The sequence below is a fragment of the Nycticebus coucang genome, chromosome 6, assembly GCF_027406575.1.
Source record: "Nycticebus coucang isolate mNycCou1 chromosome 6, mNycCou1.pri, whole genome shotgun sequence".
Lineage (NCBI taxonomy): Eukaryota > Metazoa > Chordata > Mammalia > Primates > Lorisidae > Nycticebus > Nycticebus coucang.
Window position 1 is genome coordinate 113,826,096 of NC_069785.1, and position 26,515 is coordinate 113,852,610.

At 40.4% G+C, this 26,515-nt stretch overlaps 1 protein-coding gene across 1 annotated transcript; it reads left to right on the forward strand.

Annotated features, from left to right (window-relative positions):
• The first annotated feature begins 431 nt into the window (after window positions 1-431).
• On the forward strand, window positions 432-5,430 carry C6H11orf87 (chromosome 6 C11orf87 homolog). Its single transcript, XM_053595924.1, has one exon. The coding sequence runs from the start codon at window positions 432-434 to the stop codon at window positions 1,029-1,031; it is 600 nt and encodes a 199-aa protein (XP_053451899.1). The 3' UTR covers window positions 1,032-5,430.
• The last annotated feature ends 21,085 nt before the right edge of the window (window positions 5,431-26,515 follow it).

A 26,515-nucleotide genomic window follows, 5' to 3' on the forward strand; every position in this document is an offset into this window, starting at 1 on the left:
GAGCAGCAGCTGGCGGCTCTGGTGCGCGGCCAGGGGCGGGTGGGCTGGATTCCGCGGACTGAGGACAAGGACAGCGCCCAGCCGAGGCAGTGTGTCCAGAGGGCCGCTTTGTGGTGGTGGCCAGTCCTTCGCGACCTCGGCTTTCCCCTGAGCGGCAGCTGGGACCCTAACTAAGCCTATTGTCTTTGCAGACTGGTGCCTCCAGCGAGGACAGGAGCGCGCGGAGTCGTGTTCCAGGCGGGACCCAAGAGGACCTGCGGGAGCCGCTCGCTCCCCAGCCAGCTCGCGTGCCAGCAGTTGTTCTTTCATCCTTCGCACGCGCACCTCCTCCCGCGCCAGCGAGCAGTTTTGGGCGTAGTGGGCTCCGTCCTCCTCTTGGCTGGTGGGAACAGGGAAGCCTAGTGGGCCAGGTCCCTCCCAGCCCAGTGCCCATGAGTGCCCGGGCGCCCAAGGAGCTGAGGCTGGCGCTGCCGCCGTGTCTCCTGAACCGGACCTTCGCTGCGCCCAACGCCAGCGGCGGCGGCCACGCGGGTACCCGAGGCCCGGGAGCCGGCGGCGGCGGCGGCACCTGCATCACGCAGGTGGGACACCAGCTCTTCCAGTCCTTCTCTTCCACGCTGGTGCTGATTGTCTTGGTGACCCTCATCTTCTGCCTCATCGTGCTGTCCCTTTCCACCTTCCACCTCCACAAGCGCAGGATGAAGAAGCGGAAGATGCAGAGGGCTCAGGAGGAATATGAGCGGGATCACTGCGGCGGTGGCCGCGGCGGCGGGGGGCTGCCGCGGGCGGGCAGGCAGGCTCCGGCCCATACTAAGGAAACCCGGCTGGAGAGGCAGTCTCGGGACTCTGCCTTTAGCGCCCCCTCCAATGCCTCGTCCTCGTCCTCCTCTTCATCCCCTGGCCTGCCCTTCCAGGGTCCCTGTGCTCCTGGGCCTCCGCCGCCAGCCTCCAGTCCGCAGGGAGCAAGCGCGGCCTCCTCCAGTTTGGACACAGCTGGCGAGGGCCTGTTGCAGACGGTGGTACTGTCCTGACTGTTCCCCTCTCCTCCCCTCCTCGTTTCCAGCGTCTTTGCATCCTTGCTTCCCCCTTCTTCCTCTTTCCGTTTTCCTCTGGCCCCTCTTTCCTCGTACCCGCCCTCCCTTACTCTGTTTCTCCTCCGCCGAGGCACTGTGCGGTATTTGTAAATATTGGGCGAGGAAAGTCTCGGAAGAAGAGCTAACGCTGATAATACTTTATTAATATTTACAGTAATTATTATAATACTAATAACACAATCCAAGCGCATGACAAATCACATAATTTCTTTGTCGATGAAGGATGCATCCTCCCACACCCCTCTGCGCTCCCCTCAGTAAGGAGGAGAAACCAAACGAGCTACCAAATCTATCAAAGGCATTGACCCCCGGAGCCGAGGGAGAGCGGGGCCCGGTAGTGTACATAGTTGTCCAGTCAAGCTTTCGGTTTCCTCCCTTTCCCTCCGTCCCCTAAGCTTCCACTTTTCCTTTAGCTTCCCTCCCATTCTCACTCTCAGCCGGGCTCAGGCAATAGTATATTATAAAGAAAAAGTCTACATTAAGCACCAGGGCTACGAGAGGCCACAGAGAAAGTCCCAGAAAAGCGTTTATGATAGGTACCCCTCTCCAGTCAGCCCTTTCCTCAGCCCTTGGTTAACCATTACGTTTTCCAAAACTGACCACTTACTTTGCTTTTAAAAAATGTCCCTCGCTGGCCGAGCATAAGTACATTAAAATCTTTGAATGAATTCAACAACAGCAACGACAACAAATCTAGCGCTTTCGCTCCCCGCCCCGCCCCCACCACTGCTCTTTGGACTTGGGACATTTCAGGATTTACAGAGGACTCGTGAGCTGTCCAGCCAGGTCTGGTGCTGAAATCACCTCTGGTCATGCAGGCGGAGGAGGGGCTGTTTTGGAAAGTGACTATTCTGGCTTTTGGTTGGTTTCTTTCTACGATCGGGTTATTGTGTACTATTAATTTTATTCTTATTAAACATTGCATAAGTTACCTTTTGTAAAAAAAAAGTATTAGGCGATGTGCAATGCTGAAAGTGCAGTATCTAACCAACTAGAATGTTTCTGTTTCATTTTTAGAACAAGTGCACCTTTGTTATATATTTATTATATTGGTACCAAATACAGAAGAAAATTATAGTTCTGTACTACATCCTCCAAACTGTATATTCATGTTCTTAATTTCCAGCTGTTGATAAAATGGTTACCACTTCAGTGGTACAGACCTGGCTTCTCTTGTTTCCAGAAGTATTCTTCTGTACCTTACTCTGTAGCAGACTGTTATAAAAAGATGACACACATGTTTTCTTTTTTCTTTTGCGAATGACAGAAACAACCATCTCAACAGAAACAAACAATGGATGTGCAGGAATGCCATCTATTAAGACGTGGTTAATAGTTAAGCAGTGCCTCTTGTTCTCCCTGCATGCAGTTACCACCTGGAGGCAGCGGTGTGTGTGCTCGCTTGTACTGTATGTGTTTCAGGATGAGATTGGTGGGGATGTTGGGCAATTTGGATGACAGGACATGCAAATTTCAAGAGAAGTTAAATCGTGTAATTACTTATAGGACAAAAATATTTGGAACTTGTTTAGTTAACAATCTGTGCCTGCAGCAGAGGAAGGGCTCTCTTTTTCTTTTTGAGTCTGGCTTAGCTAATTTCACTAAATATATGAAAATATTGAGATAAGAAGAAAGTGAGAGAGGAGAAGAGAAATATTTTGCTCCCTCTGTTAATGCTAGCCAGGCTATCTGTGTCAGAAGTGGAGCTTGCCTGTGGCTTTTTACCACTTCCTTTGGATGATGATGGAAGGGGCCAGGAGCATATTGCAATATTAATTATATGCAGTGGTACCTCTTCTTGGAAACCAAGTTTTTGACAGCTATTCAAGTGTTTAGAAAGTGTATTGATGAGAATGATCTACAAAAACCTTAACCAAAAGAGTCCTTACTATCCTGCAGGGTGTAAGGCAGCAGTGCCCCTACAAGCATCCCTCTCTCAAGTAACCAGTTTCTCTAGATGCTGTGTCTTGGTTCCAGGCATATTTGCTCTTATCTGGAGAAAATATTACTTCTTAAGGTTTTGGTCATTTATTAAATTGCCCAAGCTCAGTTTTCATCTTTTATAAAAATAATTTAATAAACTTATTTTTAATCACCCGTTAGATACTCACTCAAGTCCTTTCCTGAAGCACAGATGATCATTGTTGAGGCACGCCATGTTGTAATATTAGGAAGACCAGGTATAAATCTTTGGGTACAACATATTAAACAATGAACCAGATTCTCCCTAGTGCCTTAGTCACTTCCTAGTAATAAGTAAGAGAGTGCATTAACTCCCTCAGGCCCCTAGCGAATCATTTAGTGCATCAGAAATCCACATTGTACATCAGAATGACTAAGGCACTGTGAAGAAGAAAGTCCATTAATTTTTGTAGCTTACCCTCAGCCAGCAATAGCTCTTTAATACCTTATTACAGAATGACTTTTGGATAGAAATTTGCATAGAATCAGGGACCCAGAAGGGAGCTTGCTCATTTACAATGAGCTCCACCAAGTGCATGGACATTACTTTCTCCCCTTATTTGGTGCACTTTTTACAGTGAATAATTTCCCATTTTATTAAAGCAATAAGACATTCTGTTGTGAGCAGTGCTGGACGGTGATTCCATTTTCTTGGTGCTGAAGCTACTCATACGTTCTTGCCTTATGAATCATAGTACATTCAAGGCATGCAATAATAATCCCCTTCCAAGACGCAGCCTGTACACTCTGAGGGGCAATTATAAAATTGTCCTATATTATTTTTCCCCAAAGGAATAGAGGGAGCAAAAGAAATAAAAGAATTATATATGTTATTTTAAAAAGATCTTGATATCTCTAAACATGGGAACACATCTGTAATATGCTTTCAATGTGCACCTTTGAATATGTATGTCTCTCTCCATTAATTGACTATGGTTTAATATTTTTAATAGTGCTCTATATAAAGATGATGCAGTTTGTGACTCAAATTTAATACTGAGCTTAATATATTCAGAACCCTAAGCTCTGGCAGTGTCACTTGAAGTTTTTTATGAGATAGGAAGAGAATTACATGAAATTCTAATAAGCCAGGCCCAACACCAAATTACTGCAAAAAGCACATATCTAAGCAATTTGTACAGACCCTGTTTAAAGCATTACTTCTTATAGAGCTCAATTGGCAGTCTTGGGAGTTTGGGATGCTACCAACAGGGCATTTCAGTTTTCATTTACGTGAAACAAAAGGCAATCTGGAAATAGCTAAATTTATTTTAAGGAATTTATTCACCGATGTCCCGTCAAACTAATTGCTTCAAACCCCTATAGCTACAGTTCAACTTCTGCACTCGCTATTCAGTATTATAATAAGGTGGCATGCTTGATTCTTATTGTTTTTAAAAATGAGAAAATTGGAGAGAAAAATACTATTATGTCAAATGTATGGAACTATGAATCTTAAAGATATAGAAGGACATAATCTTTAGACTTTATATACACTCATAGATATGTATTTATATACGCATACATTTTGTACAAATTTACAATGGACTTTTTGTATTCTCTTTTCTGTCATTACAAGAGTGAGATGGAAACCAAACAGTTGTTCCATCCTCTTATCCAAAGAGGATACTGAGGAGTCAGGTATGTGCATGCACTTATTTCTCTGGGGTCAAATTTGAACAACTTTCTCTTTATTTGATGAAAGGGGAGAGTCCTAGTTAGCTCTGAAAATTGGTAAATTAGATAAGCTTCCTTTCCTAGGTTAACGACTCAAATGTAGCAATGATAATAAAGCTGTGATTGTTTCTATATGGTCTAGATATCTAGATGGAAAACACATATATCCAGAAAGGTTTAGGGGCATATAGACCAAAAACCTAGATTGTGGTTTGATTTTTCCTTTTCAACCTATATGTTGTGTAGAGATACAATTTATATTTACATAGCTAAAGGTAAAGTGAAAATATGACCATTATCTCTTTAGTTTGGTAAGACGTTTTTGAAACATATGGATAAATTTTCTTCAAAAAACTTCTTTGGGATCTGACTTTTCCACCATTTCTATCTGCATTAATTGAATTAATTAGATAATGGTTAAAATTTTATTTTTTCTATTGTGTAGACATATGCTTTAAATGCTTTTTTGTGGGTGACAGATAAGCAATTGCTAGTTGATATTATGTGGAATTATAGGTTAAATCAGAACCTGAAACTTTAATCTAATCTGACCAGGCTCCTTAGGCCCATTTCCACATGAATCTGGACTTTGAATTCGAATCTGAAAAGCCACTTATTTGGGCTATTCTTTTTTGGAACTAGTGATTGTAGCTCACAGATGTTTCAGTTCATATTAGAATAAATTGCCCTATCTATAGGAGAGTATTTAATCATTGGACTGAATGCAAATCTGATTCTGATTTGGTTTTTATTTACTTGGTAACATTTAAGAAACTGCTTATATGGCTTGATATCAATACTTATTAATGTCACCAACCTAATAACACAATTGGTGCCATGTAGGAATGCTTAGCTGAGAATAAGAATTTAATTAACTTTAAATGGAGACAATAACTTACCAAGGTGGTCGTACCCATTTGAAGAAGGGATATTTCCCTGACACTTGTGATTACATTGGGTTGTTTCTGAACAGAGAGTAATAGTAACAACAGTGACAACAACAACAGAAAAACTGACTTTTGAACTTCAGAATATCCAACAGACAGAATAAAACAAATATTAGAATTCATGGAAATTTGTTTTGCTTTTCTATCAATAAAAGAGTTTTCTTGTTAATTGGTCTTTTGGACACTATTTCCTGTTAATTTATAACACAGCAGGATTGTAAAATTACTCCATTCTATTACCCACAGATGCTCACAAAATTATAGTTTTTTAAAAAATTATACCTTATCTGCTCTTCCTCACAACCAATGGCAACTCAGAAATGGGATGTGTATAAGTTTTAGAATAATCCAATAAAAAGTCCAGTATAATAATTTAATAGATGTGCAGACTTTTGAAGTCATTTGCTCATGCTTTCAAATTTATTTTCTCTACCTGCACTTCTCTAAGATAATCAGGTGTATCAGGAAATGATGTAGCTGACATGATTTTGTGCCTATTAAGGAGAAGGGTAATCTCAGATTCTGATAAACCATAGCTGACCTCTGCTGAAAGCGCCTGTTCAGGGCTCTTTCCTAGATACAGGTGCTATTTTCCTATGTGGTTTTTGTGCTGATATTCACCATTGCAATTTTAGATCCTGACCTTTGTCCCCAGTCTCAAAGTCATCACCCACAGGAACCTGTATATCCTGACCCCTGTCATTCTTAAGTCCACCAAGGCTCTCATGTGCTGAGAGCACATGAACTTAAAGTTACAGGAACTTCTGGGAACCCTGCATGCCATGGACCTATTGTTGAAAGGCTTGGGTTCATCTAAGGATCATTCATCTTTCCACCTCCCCAGTCCCCTCAGCTCTACTCCTATTATTTCATGCTTGATGGTGCTCCACATTAAAGTATTTGGGTGAGGTGGGGATATTTGCCACTTATATCCAATCCTTGGGCTTCTCCAACACTATTTAAATGTTTATCAAGCACCACCTCTCTCCTTCTGGCTCCTAACTGTGCGTAGAGAAGAGCAGCCTGAAAGCCTCAATGGCTACCTGCCTTACTTTTCGTTTCTGTCTTATTTTCTCAAATTGCTAGAAGTCATCTTTCCTTTAATACCCTCTTTTCTTTACCTGAAACTCCTCCTACTATAGTTAGTTTTCTGCTTCTGAAATGGACTTAATCTCCTCCTTCCCAATGTCAGCCTTATGACTAAATTTTAATCGTATTTGGACAGGGTGTAGGAAATAGAAAGATAAGCTTATTGAAAACATATCCTAAATTGAGACATATTTGAAACATATCATGCCATCATGCCACTATAGTAAACCACTGTGTTCCTGTAGAAGACATGTACTCATGTTAAGATCCTGCTTTCTTGTTTTTCAAAGAAGGTGAGAGCTTGATTCTCCTGTATTATTTCCTTATAACACCTGCGCAATCTCTCCAAATCCGGCTGGAAAACCTGGGTACTGATTGAATATTTTACCTTATATTACTATTTGGCCTCCGAGAAGATATAGCCTCTTCCCAATAAAGGTATTTTACTTTTCTCTACCCCTCACCTTTTAGGAGCTGCTGTAGATTGTGTGTAGAAAATTATTCTCCTGAGCTAGGATAAACTTCTAGTGGATATTGGCTATCACTATCTAAAGGCACCAGCAGATAAAGATTCGTAGTATAACCCTCTCTCTAGCCATGGTCCTCTTTATCCCAGTAGTATATGTTTTCTGATCTCAGCTGTTTGATTGAAGAGAGGGATAGGTATTAGCCAGCTCTGAGAAGACTAGCATGGCTCCATTTCCCAACCCCTCAGATTTCCCCGGGTGGTCTTAATTTATAAAATATTAGCTATGGAGTCTAGTCTCTTTTTCCAAAAATGCCAGTTCCCAGTGTGTTCCACATTTTAATTGATGCTGATAATATTGGATTTCCTTCTCTGAAAAAGTGACTTTACTTTGTAAAACTTCACAGTACAAAAGAAGCTCTAGTGATAACCTCTTTTAACCCCTTCTCTACTTTGTGATGACTACCCTCTATCTGCATTTACAAATCCTCTTTCATCCTGAGCTACAGCCTTAACTCGGAATTTTTTATGTCAGCTTGATGTTTGTAATCACTATATGGCACAAAATTTTTATGCATAGAACCTCTAAAACCCAAGAAAAGCCTGTACTAACCTCAGTGCACCGAGGTGGCAAAAATATCCTTCACACACAGATATGCAAAGAAAAGGTGGCTACTCTGATTTTCCCATGATTCATCTTACCTTCCTTAGAGTGAACTATTTGCTGGCTAGTCCTTTTAATTCTCAAATTTTTCTCTTTTCTCTGCTCCTTTCCAAGGTGGTAGGTATCTGGGTATAATTTGTGTTATCTCCTCATAGAAGAGGAGAAAGGTTCCTCAGACCCAGGCAGAGTCATAGGGATCCTTGCTGGTTCAGCTGGAGTGTGGCCAGTTTGGTCTGCTTGCTAAACTGGTGACCACTGTGATACAGTAAGTCCAATCTCGTACCTGCCACTGGAGCCTAGGACCCTGGACATTTTCCCATTGTCTCCAAATTTTAGTCTACGTTGGTTCGTTGTGCCAACTGCAAGATTTTGCTGTTTTGTTGTGTACTAAGCACCCCTGGGCACTCTTGCCTGGTACAAATGGAAATTTCTGGTTCCTCAATACATCCCCTTCAGGGAATGATATAAGAAGCTTTCTACTATCCTATCGCCATGACCACTATCCCATTGCCACTGCCTTCTTGTTGAAAAAAGGAAAGGAGCGCCCCCTAGTAAGGGTTCCCCTTAGTAAACCAGAGAGATTTTCTAGAGCTCTTACTATGCTCAAGGTCCTCTGGCTTCCTGATCTTATCAGAATGCTTATTACTGGGTCCTTCTCTATTGCAACTTTTCCCTGAATCAAGGAGTTTTGAGGAAAACAGCCTTAGGGTACATCTTCCTCAATCAATATTTAATTTCCCTCCTCCTCCTCAAAATTACCCAGGACTGGAAGGTATAGGCCTTAAAATCCTTTAAAGACCTACTCTAGTACAATGATGCAGTCAGGAGGAGGTAGATTGTGGGATTTCTGCTTTTGAATATGCCATTTTCTATACAGTGACTGCAACTTCACAGCCATTAGAATGGAAGATTGAATGGAGAAGAGAAATAAATGAGTCTAGATTGGGAGGTGCTTCAGAAATATGTTGTTAGTTACACTTGTTTACACTTAGGTGATTATTCCAAATTGCATGGCAGGAGTTCGGTAGCATTTGAAAGACACCATCTCCCCTTCTACTTGCCAATGTATGAAGCCTTTACTTAGTGTGAACTAAGCTAAGAGCATAGTTCCAGTGGTTTATGTTGTTGGCCCCTGTCAAGCACCCTTGAGAGAAGTGATAGATGTCAGCAGGATTTTGTGCCTTGGTATACACAAGCTTTTTCTAGGAATCCTGTGATAGGAAGGAGAGGAGGAAGTATAGGGCACTAAGTTCCAAAGGGGAGGATCAGCAAAAGAGAGGCTGAAGATGTACTTTTCTAGCTTTGCCTTGTGGCACAAACTTCTCCCTTCCCTATCACAATGTGTCCTATCTAGAGACGTACAAAGGAGAGTGACTATGCCTGACATCTGGGAATAGGTTTTTTAAATCCTTCTAGTGCAACAATTTTCAAGTCAATGGAGGCAGGACTATTTTCAAGATTCTACCTTGGTTAATTCTGTTTTTAAATTCTTATTAGGTAGCTTCATTCCTTTGCTCCAGTAAAACTGTTCTACTACTGACAGTTGTCAATTAGTCTGCGGTCCCCCATGTCTGTCCAGAATCTGGTAGCTAATCCTGGCTTTGGCACTGACTAGATGTCATTGACTGATCATATATATAATCTAGTTGGTGAGCTGGTCCCTCTGAACCTTTCACCTTTAACATTTGAGAGTTTATTTGGTCAATAGATATCCACTGTGACCCGACTATATGTTAGGCATCATTTTTGTTGCCAGAGATGCAGCAGTGAGCAACGTAGGCAAAATGTCCTTCCATTGTGGGAATTTCTTGCAGTGAAGAGAGATAATTTAAAAAAAAACACCTAAGTACATTATCAAGCATATTATAAGGAGAAAAGTGCTATGAAGACAATAAAGCAGGAAGGACAGTGTGCCAAGAAAAGAGTGTTAGGTTTCAAATCGGGTGGTCAGAGTTGGCTTCACTGAGAAAATGATATTTAATCAAATACTTGAAGAAGCCAGGTGGATGTATTGGCTTAAAGAGTGTTTGGCTAGAAGGATTTTTAAAACCCGTTCTCTAATTCGAGGCACCAAAGCTCTAATTTTATAAATGATCAAATAGAGATATTGGTAGGAAGAAGGCAAAAAACTTACACATTGTGTCAAGTAGGGAGGAGTGGAAAAATATGCTGTTAACCTTGAGGATATCATAGTCTTATTAACCCATAAATCTTAATTTTATTCAATTATGATGATAAATATGTGTAAAAAGTACTTTGGAGCACAAATAAGTAAGAGCCAGGTATAAGAGGGTTAGGAAAGATTTCACAGAGAAGAGAATATTTAGTGGGATTTTGAAGGATGTGTAGGAGTCCACCAAAAGAAGGAAAAGCATTTCTTACAGAAGAAAAAAACAAGAACAAAAGCACAGAGATAAGAGTATTTTGCATTTTGAACAACAAAAGTTATGATGTTCATTCTAGGAGTAGACATAAGTCTGAAAAGTAAAAGTAAGCCAGATCATTAAGGGCTCTGCAAGGGCAGCTTGAAAAGATATGCTTTGTCTGTTATGAATGGGCAGCTAGTGAGGAATTTTGAATACAGAACTGAGTTATGGATTTGGGTTTACTGAAAATTACCCCGGGAGGATCAATGTATAGAAAAACAGATGAAACAGTGATTCAAACACCAGATAAAAAAACAACAGTAATAATCCTGTGGCAAATGATAAGAGTTTGAACCAGTGGAGATGGAGATTAAAAGTGTGGCTCAGTGAGTAGGGCGCCAGCCCCATATGCCGAGGGTGGTGGGTTCAAACCCAGCCCCGGCCAAACCGCAACAAAAAAATAGCCGGGTGTTGTGGCGGGTGCCTGTAGTCCCAGCTGCTCGGGAGGCTGAGGCAAGAGAATTGCCTAAGCCCAAGAGTTGGAGGTTGCTGAGAGCCGTGTGACGCCATGGCACTCTGCCTGAGGGTGGTACAGTGAGACTCTGTCTCTAAAAGAAAAAAAAAAGTGAAGGTATATTCAAGAGAATGTTAGGCTAAGGAATGTATGGGGTTGTAATAAATAGGTGCGTGGTGTGCTGAAAAGGAAACAAAAAGGGAGGGAAGGGTCTCAGAGAGTAGATTTATGCTGTTTTGTGGATCCGGGCAACCCTGCTTGAGTGCTGATTGGCTGTAATGACTTGGTGACAAAGTTATTCGTTAATTCAAGGGAGTTCAGATGGAGGTTCTGAGCATTGCTGGCACAGCCTATGATGGGCTTGTCCCTGGGCCATGGTCAGAACCGTGAACTGGAATGTGGTGACTCCTAACTCTATGGAACAACGCACAGTTTTCCACGCAAACTTCAAGAAATTGCACTGTTGCTGCCAGGTAATTCCTGGTGACTACCACTCAGTCTGTCAGGAGGAAGGAGTGCTCCATGTATCTGGAAGGGTGTGTTTGTTCTGGCATCAGCTTCCAGGCCTTTTGTTGTGATTCTGAGACATGCTTGCAGAGAACTGTAGTACTATACAAGATCTACTATAAATTGCACTTGACTCTCTTAGAATAGAGAAGTCATCAGGTAGAACACTGTGACTTATAAGAATCAACATACTTCTGAGAAGGAATTCATGGTGTCGGTGAACTTGTTGAAAAGCCAACACAGCCAATAATGTGGGGGAGATGGCCTGAGCTCAAATCTTGGCTCTGATAATTGGCAGCTATGAGAATTCAGAGAAGTTTGTTAACTTTTCCATGCTTCAGTTTTAAAAAGATATGCTGTATGGTTCAAATGAGAAAATATATGCAAAGGTCTAATAATAGCATGCAAAAAGTGCATTTGTATGGTAGTTTCTGTCCTTGCTTCCTTTACAGGGATTGGGTGGGGAAGGAAGGGACAATTTTCTGGTAGATGACTAGTAGTAAACTTGCATTCTTTGTGCTTTAAAGTCACATTCCAGTCTCTGGAAAAGTACTGGGAACATAGTAGTTATTCAATAAAAATGTTGAATAAATAAGCAAAAGAATTAATTGGAATTCTATGGACACATACCTGATTAAGTACCTTGCTGTACTGTAAAAGGAGTCTTTCCAGAATCACATCAGTAATAGAAAAGCAGAAAACAACAGTATATTTGTATGGTACCAATATTGCATGACTCCTGGATGGCAGTAGGTAGTTCCATCACTGGAATCTTTGGCATTTTTCAAAGAGCTATAATATCAAAGAAATGTTTTTTTTTTTTTCAAAGAAATGTTTTGATGATCCAACAATCCTCCTGCATACTCTATCTCTACCCTCTGCTTGCTTAAATAGTCCAGCAAAGGGTGCTTTTCACACCTGAGCCACAATCCTTCTCATGACTTTTATAGGAAGGTGAGTCAACCATAGGAACTAAAGCCACATGGACATTTGTTGGAAAAAAAATAGATCAGGTAATCAATCAGTCATCTTGCATTTTCTCAACATCTGTGATGCCTTGTTCATTGAGGCAGGGCTCATAAGGAAGGCAGGACCCCATCTCTCAAAGAATGTAGGACTCAGTTGGGGAGATAAGACATTCAGAATGAAATAATATGAGGAAACCAAGTTGAAGCAACAATTAGGAATTGAAAATAAGCCCAAGCTAAGTGAACACACGGGAAAGCTTGTCACTGTCCCTCAGTGGTTATGGGACCTACAGGTCTACAGGTCCCTGGCAGAATTGATAGAACTTGTTCCTCTTTTTATTTTATTTTTATTTTTATTTATTTATTTATTTATTTATTTTTGTAGCTTTTGGCCAGGGCTGGGTTTGAACCCACCATCTCTGGCATATGGGGATGGTGCCCTACTCCTTTGAGCCACAAGCACCACCCTTGTTCCTCTTTTTAATCCTTCCACTTATCCTAGGTGCTCATGTGCTCCACCAACCACCCAGCGTCACATTCTGTGACCCACTCCCACTTGAAATTCTGCCTTCCCAAACTCACAATTTATAATTAGGGCCATTGTCTCTCCTAGAAAATTCAAAATAAAAGTGTGTCACTGTCATAATAGCATCTGCGACCTACTTCTTCTCTTCCTAGGACCATACTCTGTAACATCGAGCTTGCGTATCTGGCATTACTCAGCAATAACAGTTCATAATAATTTAACATAATATTCTCACTTTCTTCACAGATGCCTATAACACCTCAGGTAGAAGGGGACATTTCAGGGCAGAGCTTTGGGTACAGAAGAATCGACCTTGGTACCCCTCTAATCCTATCAAGGGAACAGCCGCCTGGGTGACTCTGCCCTCAGCAGGCAGGACCTAGGACAGGTTAAGACCCTTAGAATCCTCAGGTCCTGAAAAAATTCTGCCTCTCCAATCTATCCCCACCATATGATTTAATATGAAAATAATACAAAACTGTAAAATCAATGAGGAAATCCACAATAAGGTTCTAAATTTCTTCCATGATAACTATTTTAATGTCCTGTGAAGATAACAGTTAACTATTTTTTAGTGCTCAGTTGGCCTGAAAGGAAATCTAGCCAGCACCAAACAGATCTTACGGGGTAACTTAGCAGCCTAGTGTCACCTTTATAAGGGCTAATGGTAGGCTGGCTGTCGGACATTTTATCAACCAAGCTCTAAACCAGCAGGCTCAGGCCCAAAGGAAAGAGTGTCTTTGACTTTGCATTAACATGGTCTCTACTGTACAAGGAAGGAATACTGAGACCACAGGGGCTTTGTAGTCCTGTTTGACAGTGATTCCTCCCCTCCCCTCAGGTTTGGGGGTCCTGGCTATGTGGAGTATGAGAGCATGTACACTCCCACAGCTTCTGATTAGCAAGCTCTTTGCCTCCAGATGCCAGAGCTTCCTCAGAAGCTAGTCCAGAGCTGGCAGTCATCACAGACTCAGGCTGCCCCTAGGTCACTCCACCTATGAGTCTTCAGTGGACTCTGCCCAGCCTTCATTGTCTTTCCACGAGGCCACCTGCACATAACATCTGCCTAAGACAAAGAAGAAAAACGTTAAGAGCAAAAACTGTAGGAAGGCCCTGTTTTGACCCAGCTGAGCAGCATTCATTTTTGTTATTTTCCTTGTAGAAAAATATCAGCATCATTTAAAGAAAGGGACACTTTAAGCACATAGCACATATTATGCACTCTCTTTTCCAGACACAAAGTGGGTGCTTTGGTTTACATATGTTTTGTATCTGGCTGAGATACCTCAGTTAATACTCAGAGTAAAGTTGCAGGGTTTATTATTCCCATTTTATTGATAAAGAACTGAGGCTCAGGGAGATTAATTCTCCAAGGTCACCCAGCTAGTAAGTGACTGAGTCTGGATTTGAATTTTGATTTGCCTAACTCAAAAGCTCCTGCGTTTTCTTTTTAATGCCATTAGACCAAAACACCATTCCTGTGACTTTTTATTATCAATTTTACATAAATTATTTCCATAAGACTGTCTGAGCACCCTTTGAAACTTAGCTTAAGGACAAAGAGACAAAACAAAACAAAAATGTAAGTAGCCTTCTAGAGTACATCTCAAAATAGGTTCTCAAGGGATTTCCATCAGAATTGAGGTGGCAGTAAGAGAAAGGAGGGGAAATTGTCAAGCCCATTAAATCTACTAGTGACCTTGCCCTGACCCAATACTTACTGGATTTAAGTCTCTGGAGATAAGTTGACAGTAAATTCCCTAAGAGATGCAAATGCAAACTAAAACCATTGTTTTACAGGGATATCTGATGAGGAATGATGAAGATCTTGGGGAAAATATAACACATTCTTTCATTTTAAATTTTTGATTCAAATTTGCATTTGTTTAAGTACTTTGTTATATTAAAAAGGGATGTTAGCATTTAGTTTTTAAACATATTATGGTACAAGAAATATTACATTACGTAACAAATAATTACAAAACGAAAGACAGATATGAGGTATAAGAATTTTTACATGCCAATAACAGATTAGAAGGCCAAAAGCTCTCATCACTGTCAATATCAGAACCATCATCCTTCCAGGGCTTCAGGCACCCCACACCTCTACCCAACTACTCAGGAAAGCACAGAGGCAGTGGGAAGCCACAGGTGAGTAAAGGACAACAGCAAGTGTAGGGACCACCAGATGCCTCTGAAGGGCTGTGCTGCTCCTGGCCCAGTGGTCCTGAGGGGAAGCGGGCCCGGGGCTGGGGGTTGCCAGGTTTTCCTGCAGTGTTTACTGCTCCAGCATTCACTACATTGAGGTGTCTCAGCACAGGGTCACCTGCATTGCCACTTTTTAGCTGCTGGTCCCCGTGAGGGTGTGAGCCAAGGCCCCTGGCCCACCTGTGCTGGGAGAGCCATGAACTGTGCTCACTGGTAGTTGCTAGAAAACTTGCTTTTGTTGCAAGTTCATCACAAGTTCAACAAAACAAATTACTTTATTGCAGGGCATTATTTTGTATATGGATATTACTATTGCTTTCTGGAGTTACACCTTCAGTACACAAGCATAAATAAAAGCATTAAAAACATTTATGTAAATACAGAATTAGTACTATCCATGTGTAATGCACATCCTTATTTTTTCCTCAAAAATGTGGGCAAAAATTACACATTATACACATCAAAATGTGGCAATTTCTATATATTATATGAATGTTTGAATGGGAACCAGCTTATTTTCAGTATTCTTTGGAGTGCATATGCTCATTAACTATTCATCGTATGCATGGAACAGAGATGTTTCTCTGTGTACCAACATGTGGCTATGAAATTGAATAGAATGACTCAGCTTTCTGAGTCCTGTTCCTTTTTGTTGATATGAAGAAAGCAAAAAAAAAAACTCATGTCCCGCAGACCCTACCATAAGAGTCAATAGATCTGGCAGGGTCTCTCCTCCCAAAGACAAGTAATTAGAATTATGCAGATTAGATTGACAAAGTAATGGCCACTGAAACAAACCCAAAACCACAGCCACCCACCAAATTGCATAAAATGGAGCTATGGCCTAGTGTTGGAATTCCAGTTAAATAGAATGACACCAATCCAGCTTGGTGTATCACCACAGCTGGCATGAAAATCCTCTGGACCAAAGAAGGCCCTATGCTATCTCAGAAGGACTGTCAACATTATCCTTCTCAGGATGTCAAATATAAAGGACAAAGAAAAAAAAATCAGATAAGGCCTAGGAAGGTGGGACCATAGCTATCATGTGTTTAAATCAGAGATTTGAATTTGCTCATTTAAACAAAATGCTGTAAGTTAGATGATTGGAAATACTTTACTATTGTTTATTTAATAATATAAACTGAAATCTGCCTAAATTGTGCTAGGAACATTAAATTTGTTGTCCTTTTGGTCCTCACAAAACTCTCTGGAGTAGGGATTGTCCTCATTCATGTTTTGCTGATGAGGAAACCCAGCTTGGAGAAGGTGAGGTCCATGCCTATGGCCATATAGGGAACGGCAGAGTGGCCTGGCCCTGGAGCCCTGTGCAGAGTGTCCGTACCATGTTCCTCTATCTGGCAGTACACTGTATTCCTCCATCCCATCGGCCTGCTCTCCCCACCAGTTTCTTTGTAAACAGCAGGACTGCTGCAAAATGGTGATTTTTTTCTCTGTGGTTGGCTGCTCCTCTGAAGCTTCACCAATCTCTTTTGCCACTGTTTTGAACAAGGGGTTTGCACAAGGGGTTTCATTCTTATTTTCTAATGGAGAAAGAACTCTCCAAATGCAGATAACCCATTTTTGAGTTGCGTAGGGTCTTGTTAAAAGCACAGGTCCAGAGTTGGTTTGAACCCTGCTCTCCTGACTTACTAGCTGTGTCAAAGTGACTGGAGCAAGTTACTTAACCTCTCTACTCCTCAATCTCCTAACTTGAAGGTTAAAGCATAATGGATATGTACTTAGAAATCTGACTAGACCATCTCTATAGATGTTGGTTTGTTGTTAAAGTTCAGTAACTAGAAACTTTGAGCCCAGCTGTATGTTAACATGTAATACATGTAGTAGCCCCCAAATAATCCACAACAAGAGAAACCAGCTGTACGTTTTAGTGACAGAACAAGGAGAGATACAGTGGCTAAGAGTGTGAACTCTGAAGACAGGCCACCTGTCTTCAAATCTTGGCTTAACCCTCACCATCTGTGTGACTTTGGGTGACTTGCTTAACTCTTCTGTGCCTCAGTTATCCCATTTGATAAACAGTGATAACAGGAATGTTACAAAGATTTCAAACAAGTCCATCTTGCTAAGTGCTTAGAAAATGCCTGTCACGTACTAAGTACTACCTAAGCTTTGGTTGATAACTAACTTCAAATAACACTGACGAGGCCCTTTCTTGAAATCTGGGCTTTTCCAACCATCTCTTCTTTGTGTAAGACCACTATGCTTTGCCAGGTGTGGAAGCCAGTCTTATTATTATTATTTTTTTTTTTTCTGGTAGAGACAGTCTCACTGTACCGCCCTCGGGTAGAGTGCCATGACGTCACATGGCTCATAGCAACCTCTAACTCCTGGGCTTACGCGATTCTCTTGCCTTAGCCTCCCAAGCAGTTGGGACTACAGGCACCCACCACAATGCCCAGCTATTTTTTTGTTGCAGTTTCCCCGGGGCTGGGTTTGAACCCGCCACCCTCGGCATATGGGGCCGGCGCCCTACTCACTGAGCCACAGGTGCCGCCTGGAAGCCAGACTTATAAGCGAATTCTGATAATGCATTAACCTCAATTTACAAACAGCACATTTTAGTAACATCTCAGTGTGCTTTAACCTTTTCTATCTCACAGGCACACTTGAACCTATAGCTAAACTTCTGTGGCACACTTAAATTATGTTGATCAAAAAAACATAAAAAGAAAGAATATGCTTTGCTGTACTTTAAACTTACCTTGAAAATAATTTTATTAATGATCTTTAAAAATTAATTTGAAGATCATGGCACAACTCTCATAGCACACCAGTTGAAAATCACTGCCTTAGACTGAAGGCCTCTGTGGCTTCCTTACTAAGTCATACATAAGAATAAAAACCAAATGCATAGGAACTGAAAAAAGAACTTGCATTTTTGGATCAGTTCTCTGACCAAGAAAAATTTGTTACCCCCCATAGACCACTGATTGTACTGTGGGAAATCTTGGTCTGTGGAAACTTCCTCTGATGGTGTGAAACACCACTTCCCATGCTGGGAGATGTGCAGGGAGGCAGCAGTGTATACGGCCTCCTGCTGATGGGTGCAGGGCACTGCCTGTCCCTGAAGCTGAGCATGTGGGCGAGCACCTCTCTAGGACACAGGAAGAGCTATCTGATGGTGCCAAGAGCTGAGGCTGTGGAGCCCTTCAGGCCTGTAAAATTCTTGCTTCATCACTCACCAGCCATGGGACCTGGGACAATTTACTCAGACACCCTGAGCCTTAAAATAGGGATAATAATACTTACAAAATTACTTTGATCTTTTAGTACAAAAAATTATACATCGCATCTTAACACAGTAACTGAAACACAGATCATGCTTCCCCATCAACAACAATAGCTACCATTTATTGTGGATTTGCTAAGTACACAGGCACCGTGTTAGGCACATAGGGTGCATTATTTCCTTTTCTCTACACCAGGTCCTATCAGATAGTTCTACTAACCCTTTTTCCATAGCTGGGGAAACTTAGTCTTGGCAAGGTTAAACACACTTTGCCTAAGGTCACATGGCTAAGACTGGAGGAGGCCCAGTTTGGTTGTGGGGCTGTTGAGTCTAACCTCAAGCATTTCCCCACTCCTTTCATGCTATCCTCCGTTCCCCATCCACTCTATTTTTCTCCAATTCCTTTAGCCTGTCAAAGGCCATATGGCATTAGAGAACGCTCACTCTTAAGGTAAATATAGTAAGTCCCTGCATTATAAGCATCCAATTGACATATGACTCACACTTATGAATTGAGGCTATTCCAGGTATACCTGTAGATATACCTGTTCCAACTGACACACAAATTCAACTAAAGAGCAAACCTGCAGAACCTATCTCATTCATAACTCAGGGGCTGCCTACATATAGATTACAATACCAGCCATCCAAAAATGTAGCCCAGTGCTACTTGTTTATCCTTAGAAATTGAATAAACCAAGGCAGCTGAGGGGAAACAAATCAGAGCCAGGCAGCAAGCCCGACTGACCTTGTTTGATGCAGTTTGTCTTCCAAAAGATGATGCCTTTGGAGATCTGACCTTCAGCTCTTTTTATCTTGCAGCCCCGAATTAACCTGCTCCAAAAGAGGCAGGCTGGGTGTTACTGTCCATGCTGGTTTGAAGGAATCGTTAGGCAGTTAGCTAAATATGAGCAGGGCAGATGACAGATGACAGATGTGGTTGGGCTATTTTGAACTGGTTTGGATAAGGCTGACGTGGGCCATTGTGAGAATGAGGGTGATTAAGATCTTGCAATTGGGTTGTGCTGAGAACAGAGTTAATTAGGACCTGGGGAAACCTCCAAGAAGCAGCTGATACTCCTCAAAGTTATGCATAAAACCCCAAACTTCACTTTTTATGGAGCCTACAGTCACAAGGACAAGGCTTTGGCTTGCTGTGTAAATTGTTAATAAATTTTCTTTTTCTTGATAAAAGTTTATTTTTTCTTTCCAATTATTTTGGTGAGTACCTTGAGTCACCATGCTGCTTTAACAGAATTATATTAGCTTAATTTGGAGTATCTTATTATTAATAAAATTTTGGTACAACAAGATCACCAAGTTTTCATTCATTTTCCTTCTGAAAGAGCCCCTGGACACCATCTAATATTTCACTGGCCATTTTAGCACCTCCTTGACTTCTAATTGTTCCTTCTGTTAGTAAATTTAAGGAAGACTAATGGGGTTTTAAGTTAGAAACCTAATGCACCTGGCTATTCAGTGAAACATTAGTTTTATAGTTTTACAAGAGTGGTTCATTTTAGTAAGGAATACTTCTAAGTCCTAAGTCCTAAACTGCACCTATCCTAGCTTAAAAGTGAGTCAAGTAAATAAAATGTGAGCAAAAATACCCCCCATAGTATCAGCAATGTTCCTTAGTGGGATTCAGGATGCAAGACGTTTTACTTAGACTTGAAGCCAGAATTAAATTGGCATCATAGGACACACACTTGTGTACAGAAGGTGAGATGGATAATTAAGCTCGTGAACTCATCCTATAAAAAGTGCTACGTAACCTCATTGCTGAATATCACTACGGTCACCTTCAAAGTACTCCCCTTGGCCATCTGGTGACTGTAGTGATATTCAGCAATGAGGTATGCAGTACTTTTTCTGCAATAAGTTCATGAACTTAGTTGTCTGATCTTGTAGAGGGTTTTGTGAGATTTTTGCACTTCTGGTTAGGAGCACCTTTATGCAGAAAAGTGACTATTTTCTTCTAAAAGGATTGGGGATATTTATCCTCCCATTTTGGTGAGAAGTGAATACTATTGCCATTTCACACAGACGGTCTTAGGAATGGTAGATATGCCACTAAATATGAATTCCCACTTGTTATCCTAGTAGTCTACCACCTCTGTCCCCATTAAATGGGTCCAATATACCAACACAAGCTGGGTGTGTGTATATCAGCATCCAGCAGCAGTTGCTTCAATTGCTTCAGCCTAACTCTAATTGACTTGCTCTGCTCTTTCTCACCTTGACCTCTTTTGTGCCCTCAACAAGCTCTGTGTTGACCGCATACCATGGCTCTTGCTTTCCCTTCTAACCTTTGGCTCCATGACGCAGTTTTAGCTTGTTCTATGTGACAGATGCTGTCGGTTCCTCTCCACATTACTTTGATATGCACACCCTCTTACAGGTGCATGTTCCTTACTGAGAGCATTGGGGTTCTCTGCCTGAGCACCTTCTCATGTTGTGGGAGCACACTGAGCCTCCTCCCACAATGGGAAGAAGTTTCAGAGAGGCAACATCTCTTTAAAGAAAGCAACCATCATCAATGACAGATGGGCATTGGTGGATAAATTCCCCACCTTTCTTGCATCTAAAATGAGTTAATTCTAATGTGTTTTATCATCTCCCAGAGACTCTCCTTGACTCAGTTTTTCCCTCCCCTACTGGTACTCCCTAGAATCACCTCCTAAACAAATTAACTCTACTTAAGTCCTTATCTCAGGGTCTGCTTCTCAGATCCTGAGGGCGCATGCTACCTACAATTCTATCCCAGTTTTAGACATGAGCCTCCTCCAATACATGTACTTACATCTGCCTCCTGAGATGCAGGGCAAGAGATACCCCACCTTTAAGTCCTACCCCAGTCCCACGAGAAATTCTCCAGGCAAATCTGATCTTCACCTAGCTTCCTCTAGGCAGGAGGGGCTGAAGACATTATGATTAACTAAATTGATGTGGAATTTCATTATTTATGCCAGTGAATATGTTAAGCAGATAGTTTGTGAAATTTTTTTCCAAATTATTTAGTTGTTTCATCCATCATTTTGTATAGCTTTGGCTTGTTATGGAGAGGAGTGAAATATAGTAGTTAAGATGTAGGGCTCTGGAGTAGCATAGACCTAGGTTCAGATTTATGTGACCTTGAGACAGAGTAACTAACCTTTTTAGTTAATATTTCCTTTATATGTAAAATGGACATGATAATAATAGAATTTACTTCAGACTATAGTAGTGAGACCTAAATGTCTTTGTACTAAATAAGCTCTTATTATAGACTCTAACACATTGTACATATTCAATAAGTATTAGCCATCATTACTATTATTTCCTAAGGCATAATGTGTCACAATATGCCCAGAGTCATAAAATAAACACAAATCTTGAGGCATCATGTTACCAGACTTCAGATTATACTACAAGGCTACAGTGATCAAAACAGCATGGTACTGGCACAAAAATAGAGGCACAGACCTATGGAATAGTATAGCAAATCTAGAGATGGACCCAAATATCACCATCTGATGTTTGATAAACTAAACAAAAGTATACACTGGGGAAATAATTCTTATTCAATAAATGGTTCTGTGAGAACTGGTTAGCCACATGTAGAAGACTTGAAGCTGGACACATACCTCTCACCACTGACAAAAATTAACTCTCAGTGGATAAAAGATTTAAATTTAAGACATGAAACAATAAAAATTCTGGAAGAAAGTATGGGAAAAACTCAACACTATCTTGGGAAAATAGTTTATGAAAAAGACTCCCTTGGAAATTACACCAACACAAAAAGTAAATGACTGGGACATGAGCAAGCTAAAAAGCTTCTGCATAGCCAAGAGTACAATACTAAAGCAAACAGACAGTCTTTACAGTGAGAGATGATATTTGCAGGCTATGAATCTGACAAAGGGATGATAACTAGAATCTACAGAAAGCTCAGATTAATAACAAAAGAGCAAACAATCCCATTGATAAGTGGGCAAGAGGCTTGACAAGAGGCTTCTCTGAATAAGACAGACGAATGGTCAACAAACACATGAAAAAATGCTCTTCATTCCTAATCATCAGAGAAAGGCAAATCAAAACCACTCTGAGATACCACCTAATCCCAGTGAGAATAGCCACATCACAAAATCCCAAAGCTGCAGATGCTGGCATGGATGTGGAGAGAAGGAAACACTCTTCCTTTCACTGCTGATGGGACTGCAAACTAATATAGTCCCTTTGGAAAGACGTATGGAGAATCCTCAAAGAGCTAAAAATAAACCTTCCATTTAATACCACAATCTCCATTACTAGGTATCAACTCAGTAGAAAAAAAATTATTTTACCCTAAGGACATTTGCATTCGAGTGTTTATAGTAGCCCAATTCATAATTGCCAGAGTGTGGAATCAACCCAAGTGCCCATCAACACATGAATAGATTAATAAACTGTGGTATATGTATACCACGAAATTACTATTAAGCCAGAGAAAAGATGGAGACTTTACAGTTTTTGTATTAACCTGGATGGAGTTGAAACACATTCTTCTTAGTAAGCATATTAAGAACGAAAAAGCAAATATCCACTGTACTCAATACTAATATAAAACCAACAGAAAAATAATTACACACCCACACAAAAGAAAAACACAGATATATTCAAATGGGTATAAGGGGAGAAGAGGGAAAGGGGAAAGGACAGAAATGAGGGAGATTGGTAAGCTCTCACCTAATGTGCACAACATACGGGTACACAGCACACCCTATGGATGAAGGGTTCAACTATAACTTCAACTTTACCTTAGAAATGCAAATGATGTAGCCTAATCATTTGTACCATAATAGTAATCTGAAATTTTAAAAAGAAAATAAGGCATTGCATATGATGTTAAGAAAAAGAAGCTTATCAAGTTAAACACACAAAACCTACTAAATGGAGTTTGGGGGGACAAAATATGATCCTTTGGTTTAATGCATTGCTTCTTGTTTTCAGTGTGGTTTCCTAGAAGCCAGGTATGGCATTGTTACGTAAATGATTTATTGCAGGAGAGTGCTCAGGCAGACCTTTAAGGAGTAAGAGAAGCAGGATAGGGCAGTGAAAGTAGCTAAGCAAAGATTCAGCTGAACCTAATCCCAACCTCAAAGAGCTCTGGAGAGTGAATGGCTCTATAGACTTATTCCAGTATATAATCTCTATCTTGAAAGAAATACTCTCTAGGAAATGCGTCTGTGAAGAGAAAGCACAGGAGGAGAACAGAAGGATCGTGAGGAGAGAGGAGAACTATACTGAACGGGTGCTGAGGATATGGTTAGTGAGGACACACCAGATTGTCAGGTTGGCATTCTGCCACACAGCGGCTGGCATGTTAGAAAATGGAAGATACTGTCTGGTTTGAAGGCAAATAGGGAGATAAAATAAAGGGATTTATTTCTACAAAGTGTGGTCCACAGAAGCATCACCTGGGACCTTGTTAGATATACAGGATTTTATGCTCCCCACCAGAGATAGTGAACCAGAATTCTCATTTTAAAAAGATCCCCAGGTGATTGCATACTACTGTTGTTAAGCACTATAATAAAGAACACAAAGGCTATACGCAAGGTCTCTTTCATAATAGGATATAATAGAGCATTTAGGAATTTAATATTTCTGTGAGCCACTTTTATAACAATGGATAGTGCCAGGCTCTGCCTCTAGCTTTTCTGCTTCTAAAATGGAGGTTATTTTGATGTTTTTCTGAAAGCATTCCTATACCCAAGGTTTTGGGTTCCAACCCTTCCTCATGGCGGGAGCCCTCTTCAACATACTGTGACTCAGCCTCAGTGCATACCTGCCCTTATGTGGCCCTCTTTCTGGGACTAGATGGACTTCTGCCTGGTTTCTCTGCACCTGGATCTAAGTCTTAATAAATGGACCCTACCTTGTCAATTCTATACCATAACCAGTTGCTTCAAAAAGGCAGAAATTGGTTTTGATTCTAGTAGGAAGTCATCTTTCCTGTTGAGAGATAACCCAGATAATTCCTGCATTTCTAAGGATCACCTGGTTAAAGATTCCTCATTACTATATTTAATGATCCACTTTTTACCTTTTTTAGATACCCATTGCAACCATTTTGCTTTTATTATGACCTATTATTCCCTTATCCATGTTTTACTCTCAGTACTTAACATAATTAGATATTAAAAAACGATGGAAGATTTCTATTTCCAGCCTGGCTTAGTACCTCTTACCAGGCTGAAATTCAGTTTAGAGCTATAAATTGTAGATAAAATGCAAAGAGAACCACTTGAAAGCCCAGAAGAATGAACAGAAGCAGGCAAGTTTTGGACTAGCAAGATAAAAGGCTACAATAAGTGGGTTTTATATTTTGACAGTTTTTAGCATGGAGATAGGCCGTAGCATGGAGATAGCCTATCAAACACTGCTTGAGAAACAAAAGTTTGATAGAAACCCCACAATTTTTATTGTATGAAAAACCAGACAATAGAGTTCAGGGAACTCATGACTGCTGAAAGAGTGAATAAAAGGTCTGGAAAGGAGAATGTGAGAGAGGTGGAGCCTTGAATTCCTGATGTAAACTATTCTCAAATTTCAGACCAACTCCTGAAGCACCCATGCACTGAATAGAGGACACACCCAAGGTGACTTAGATGTTGTGAACAGCAGAAAGGGACTTTACTACATCAAACAACTACTGTATTATAACTATGCTCAATGAGGTAAGAGAAAACATGCCCATAAATATGTAGAAACTATAAAAGAGAGCTAAATAGAAAATCTTGAACTAAAATGGAAACTATCTAAAATAAAAAGTTCGTAAGACCAGGCACAGTGGCTCATGCATGTAATCCTAGCACTCTGGGAGGCTAAGGCAGATGGATTGCCTGAACTTAGGGGTTTGAGACCAGCCTGAGAAAGAGCAAGACCCCCAGCTCCAATAATGGCTAGGCATTGTGGGAGTCCCAGCTACTCAGGAAGTTGAAGCAAGAGGATCATTTGAGCCCAAGAATTTGAAGTTGCTGTGACATGCTATGACACCATGGCACTCGACTAAGGGTGACAAAGTGAGACCCTCTCTCAAAAAAATTAAAATAAAATAAAATAAATTATTTACTAGATAAGCTTGACATCAGAATAAAGATAACCAATGGAAGAATCAGTAAACTTGAAAATAGATCAATAAAAATAAATCATTCTGTTGAATGGAGGGGGAAAAAACCCAGCAGAACAAACAACAATAAGCATTAACAAAGTTGTGGGACCTATAGGATAATATAGAAAAGACAAACATATTTGTGCAATATACTAATGTAATTAGAGGCTCATACAGGAAAGAAAGAATGGGGCAGAAAAAATGTTTTAAGTAATAATGGCTACAAATAGCTCATTTGATGAAACTTTTTTTTTGATGAAACAAATTTATAGGTTCAAGCAGCTTAGTTAACCCTAAGAAGAAGAAGAAGAAAAAAAAGGAAACAAACCTAAGCATATTAAAGCGAAATTTCAGAAAACCAAAGATAAAGGAAAAAAATTAAAAATTCTCTAGTTGTTTATTTCTGTTTTATTCTCCCGAATTTTGCTTCGTACATATTAACACAATCTTATTAGGCACATAAATATTTATCATCATTATATATTCCTTCTCTCATTGTAAAATCTTTATTTTTCTTTGCTAATAGTCATCTCAAAGTCTAATATTAATCTAACTATGCCAGTCTTTGTGTGCTTATGGTTTTCATGGTACATGTATTTCCATCCTCTTACTTTCAACCTATGTCTTTACAGTTGAAGTGTATCTCTTGTAGACAGCATAGAGTTAGATATTGCTTATTTTATTCTACTTTACAAAACCCCTTCTTTTAAGTGCAGTTTGTTCCATTAACATTTAATGTAATTATTGTTATAATTTGGGCTTTGAAAGGTGGATTTTGTTGTCTGATTTCTCTTTATTGAGATTTTCACCAATTAAAAAAATTTTCCCCCAATACTGCACCTCTATCCTCTAAAGAACCCAGGTCTTAATTTTCTGACTTTTTCTGGAATTATTTAAGTTTGAATTGACTTGCATTTTGCCAGAATCTCTATAGCCTTTTAGGTTTTAGTTTCTTTATGCTGATAAATTAGTTTTCATTGTTCTGCTTTCCTTATTCCAAATAAGTGTCAATGTTCTGTTCAACAAATATTTACTACATGCCTTCTCTACATCAGGTGTTAAAAAATAGCAGAAATAAAGTTCCTGCCCACTGTAAGCTTAAATTATAGTGAAAGGAAATATATATAAAGCCATAA

Bases quoted from the DNA above. Each gene is read 5' to 3' on its own strand.
- C6H11orf87 (XM_053595924.1), top strand. From the start codon at position 432: ATGAGTGCCCGGGCGCCCAAGGAGCTGAGGCTGGCGCTGCCGCCGTGT.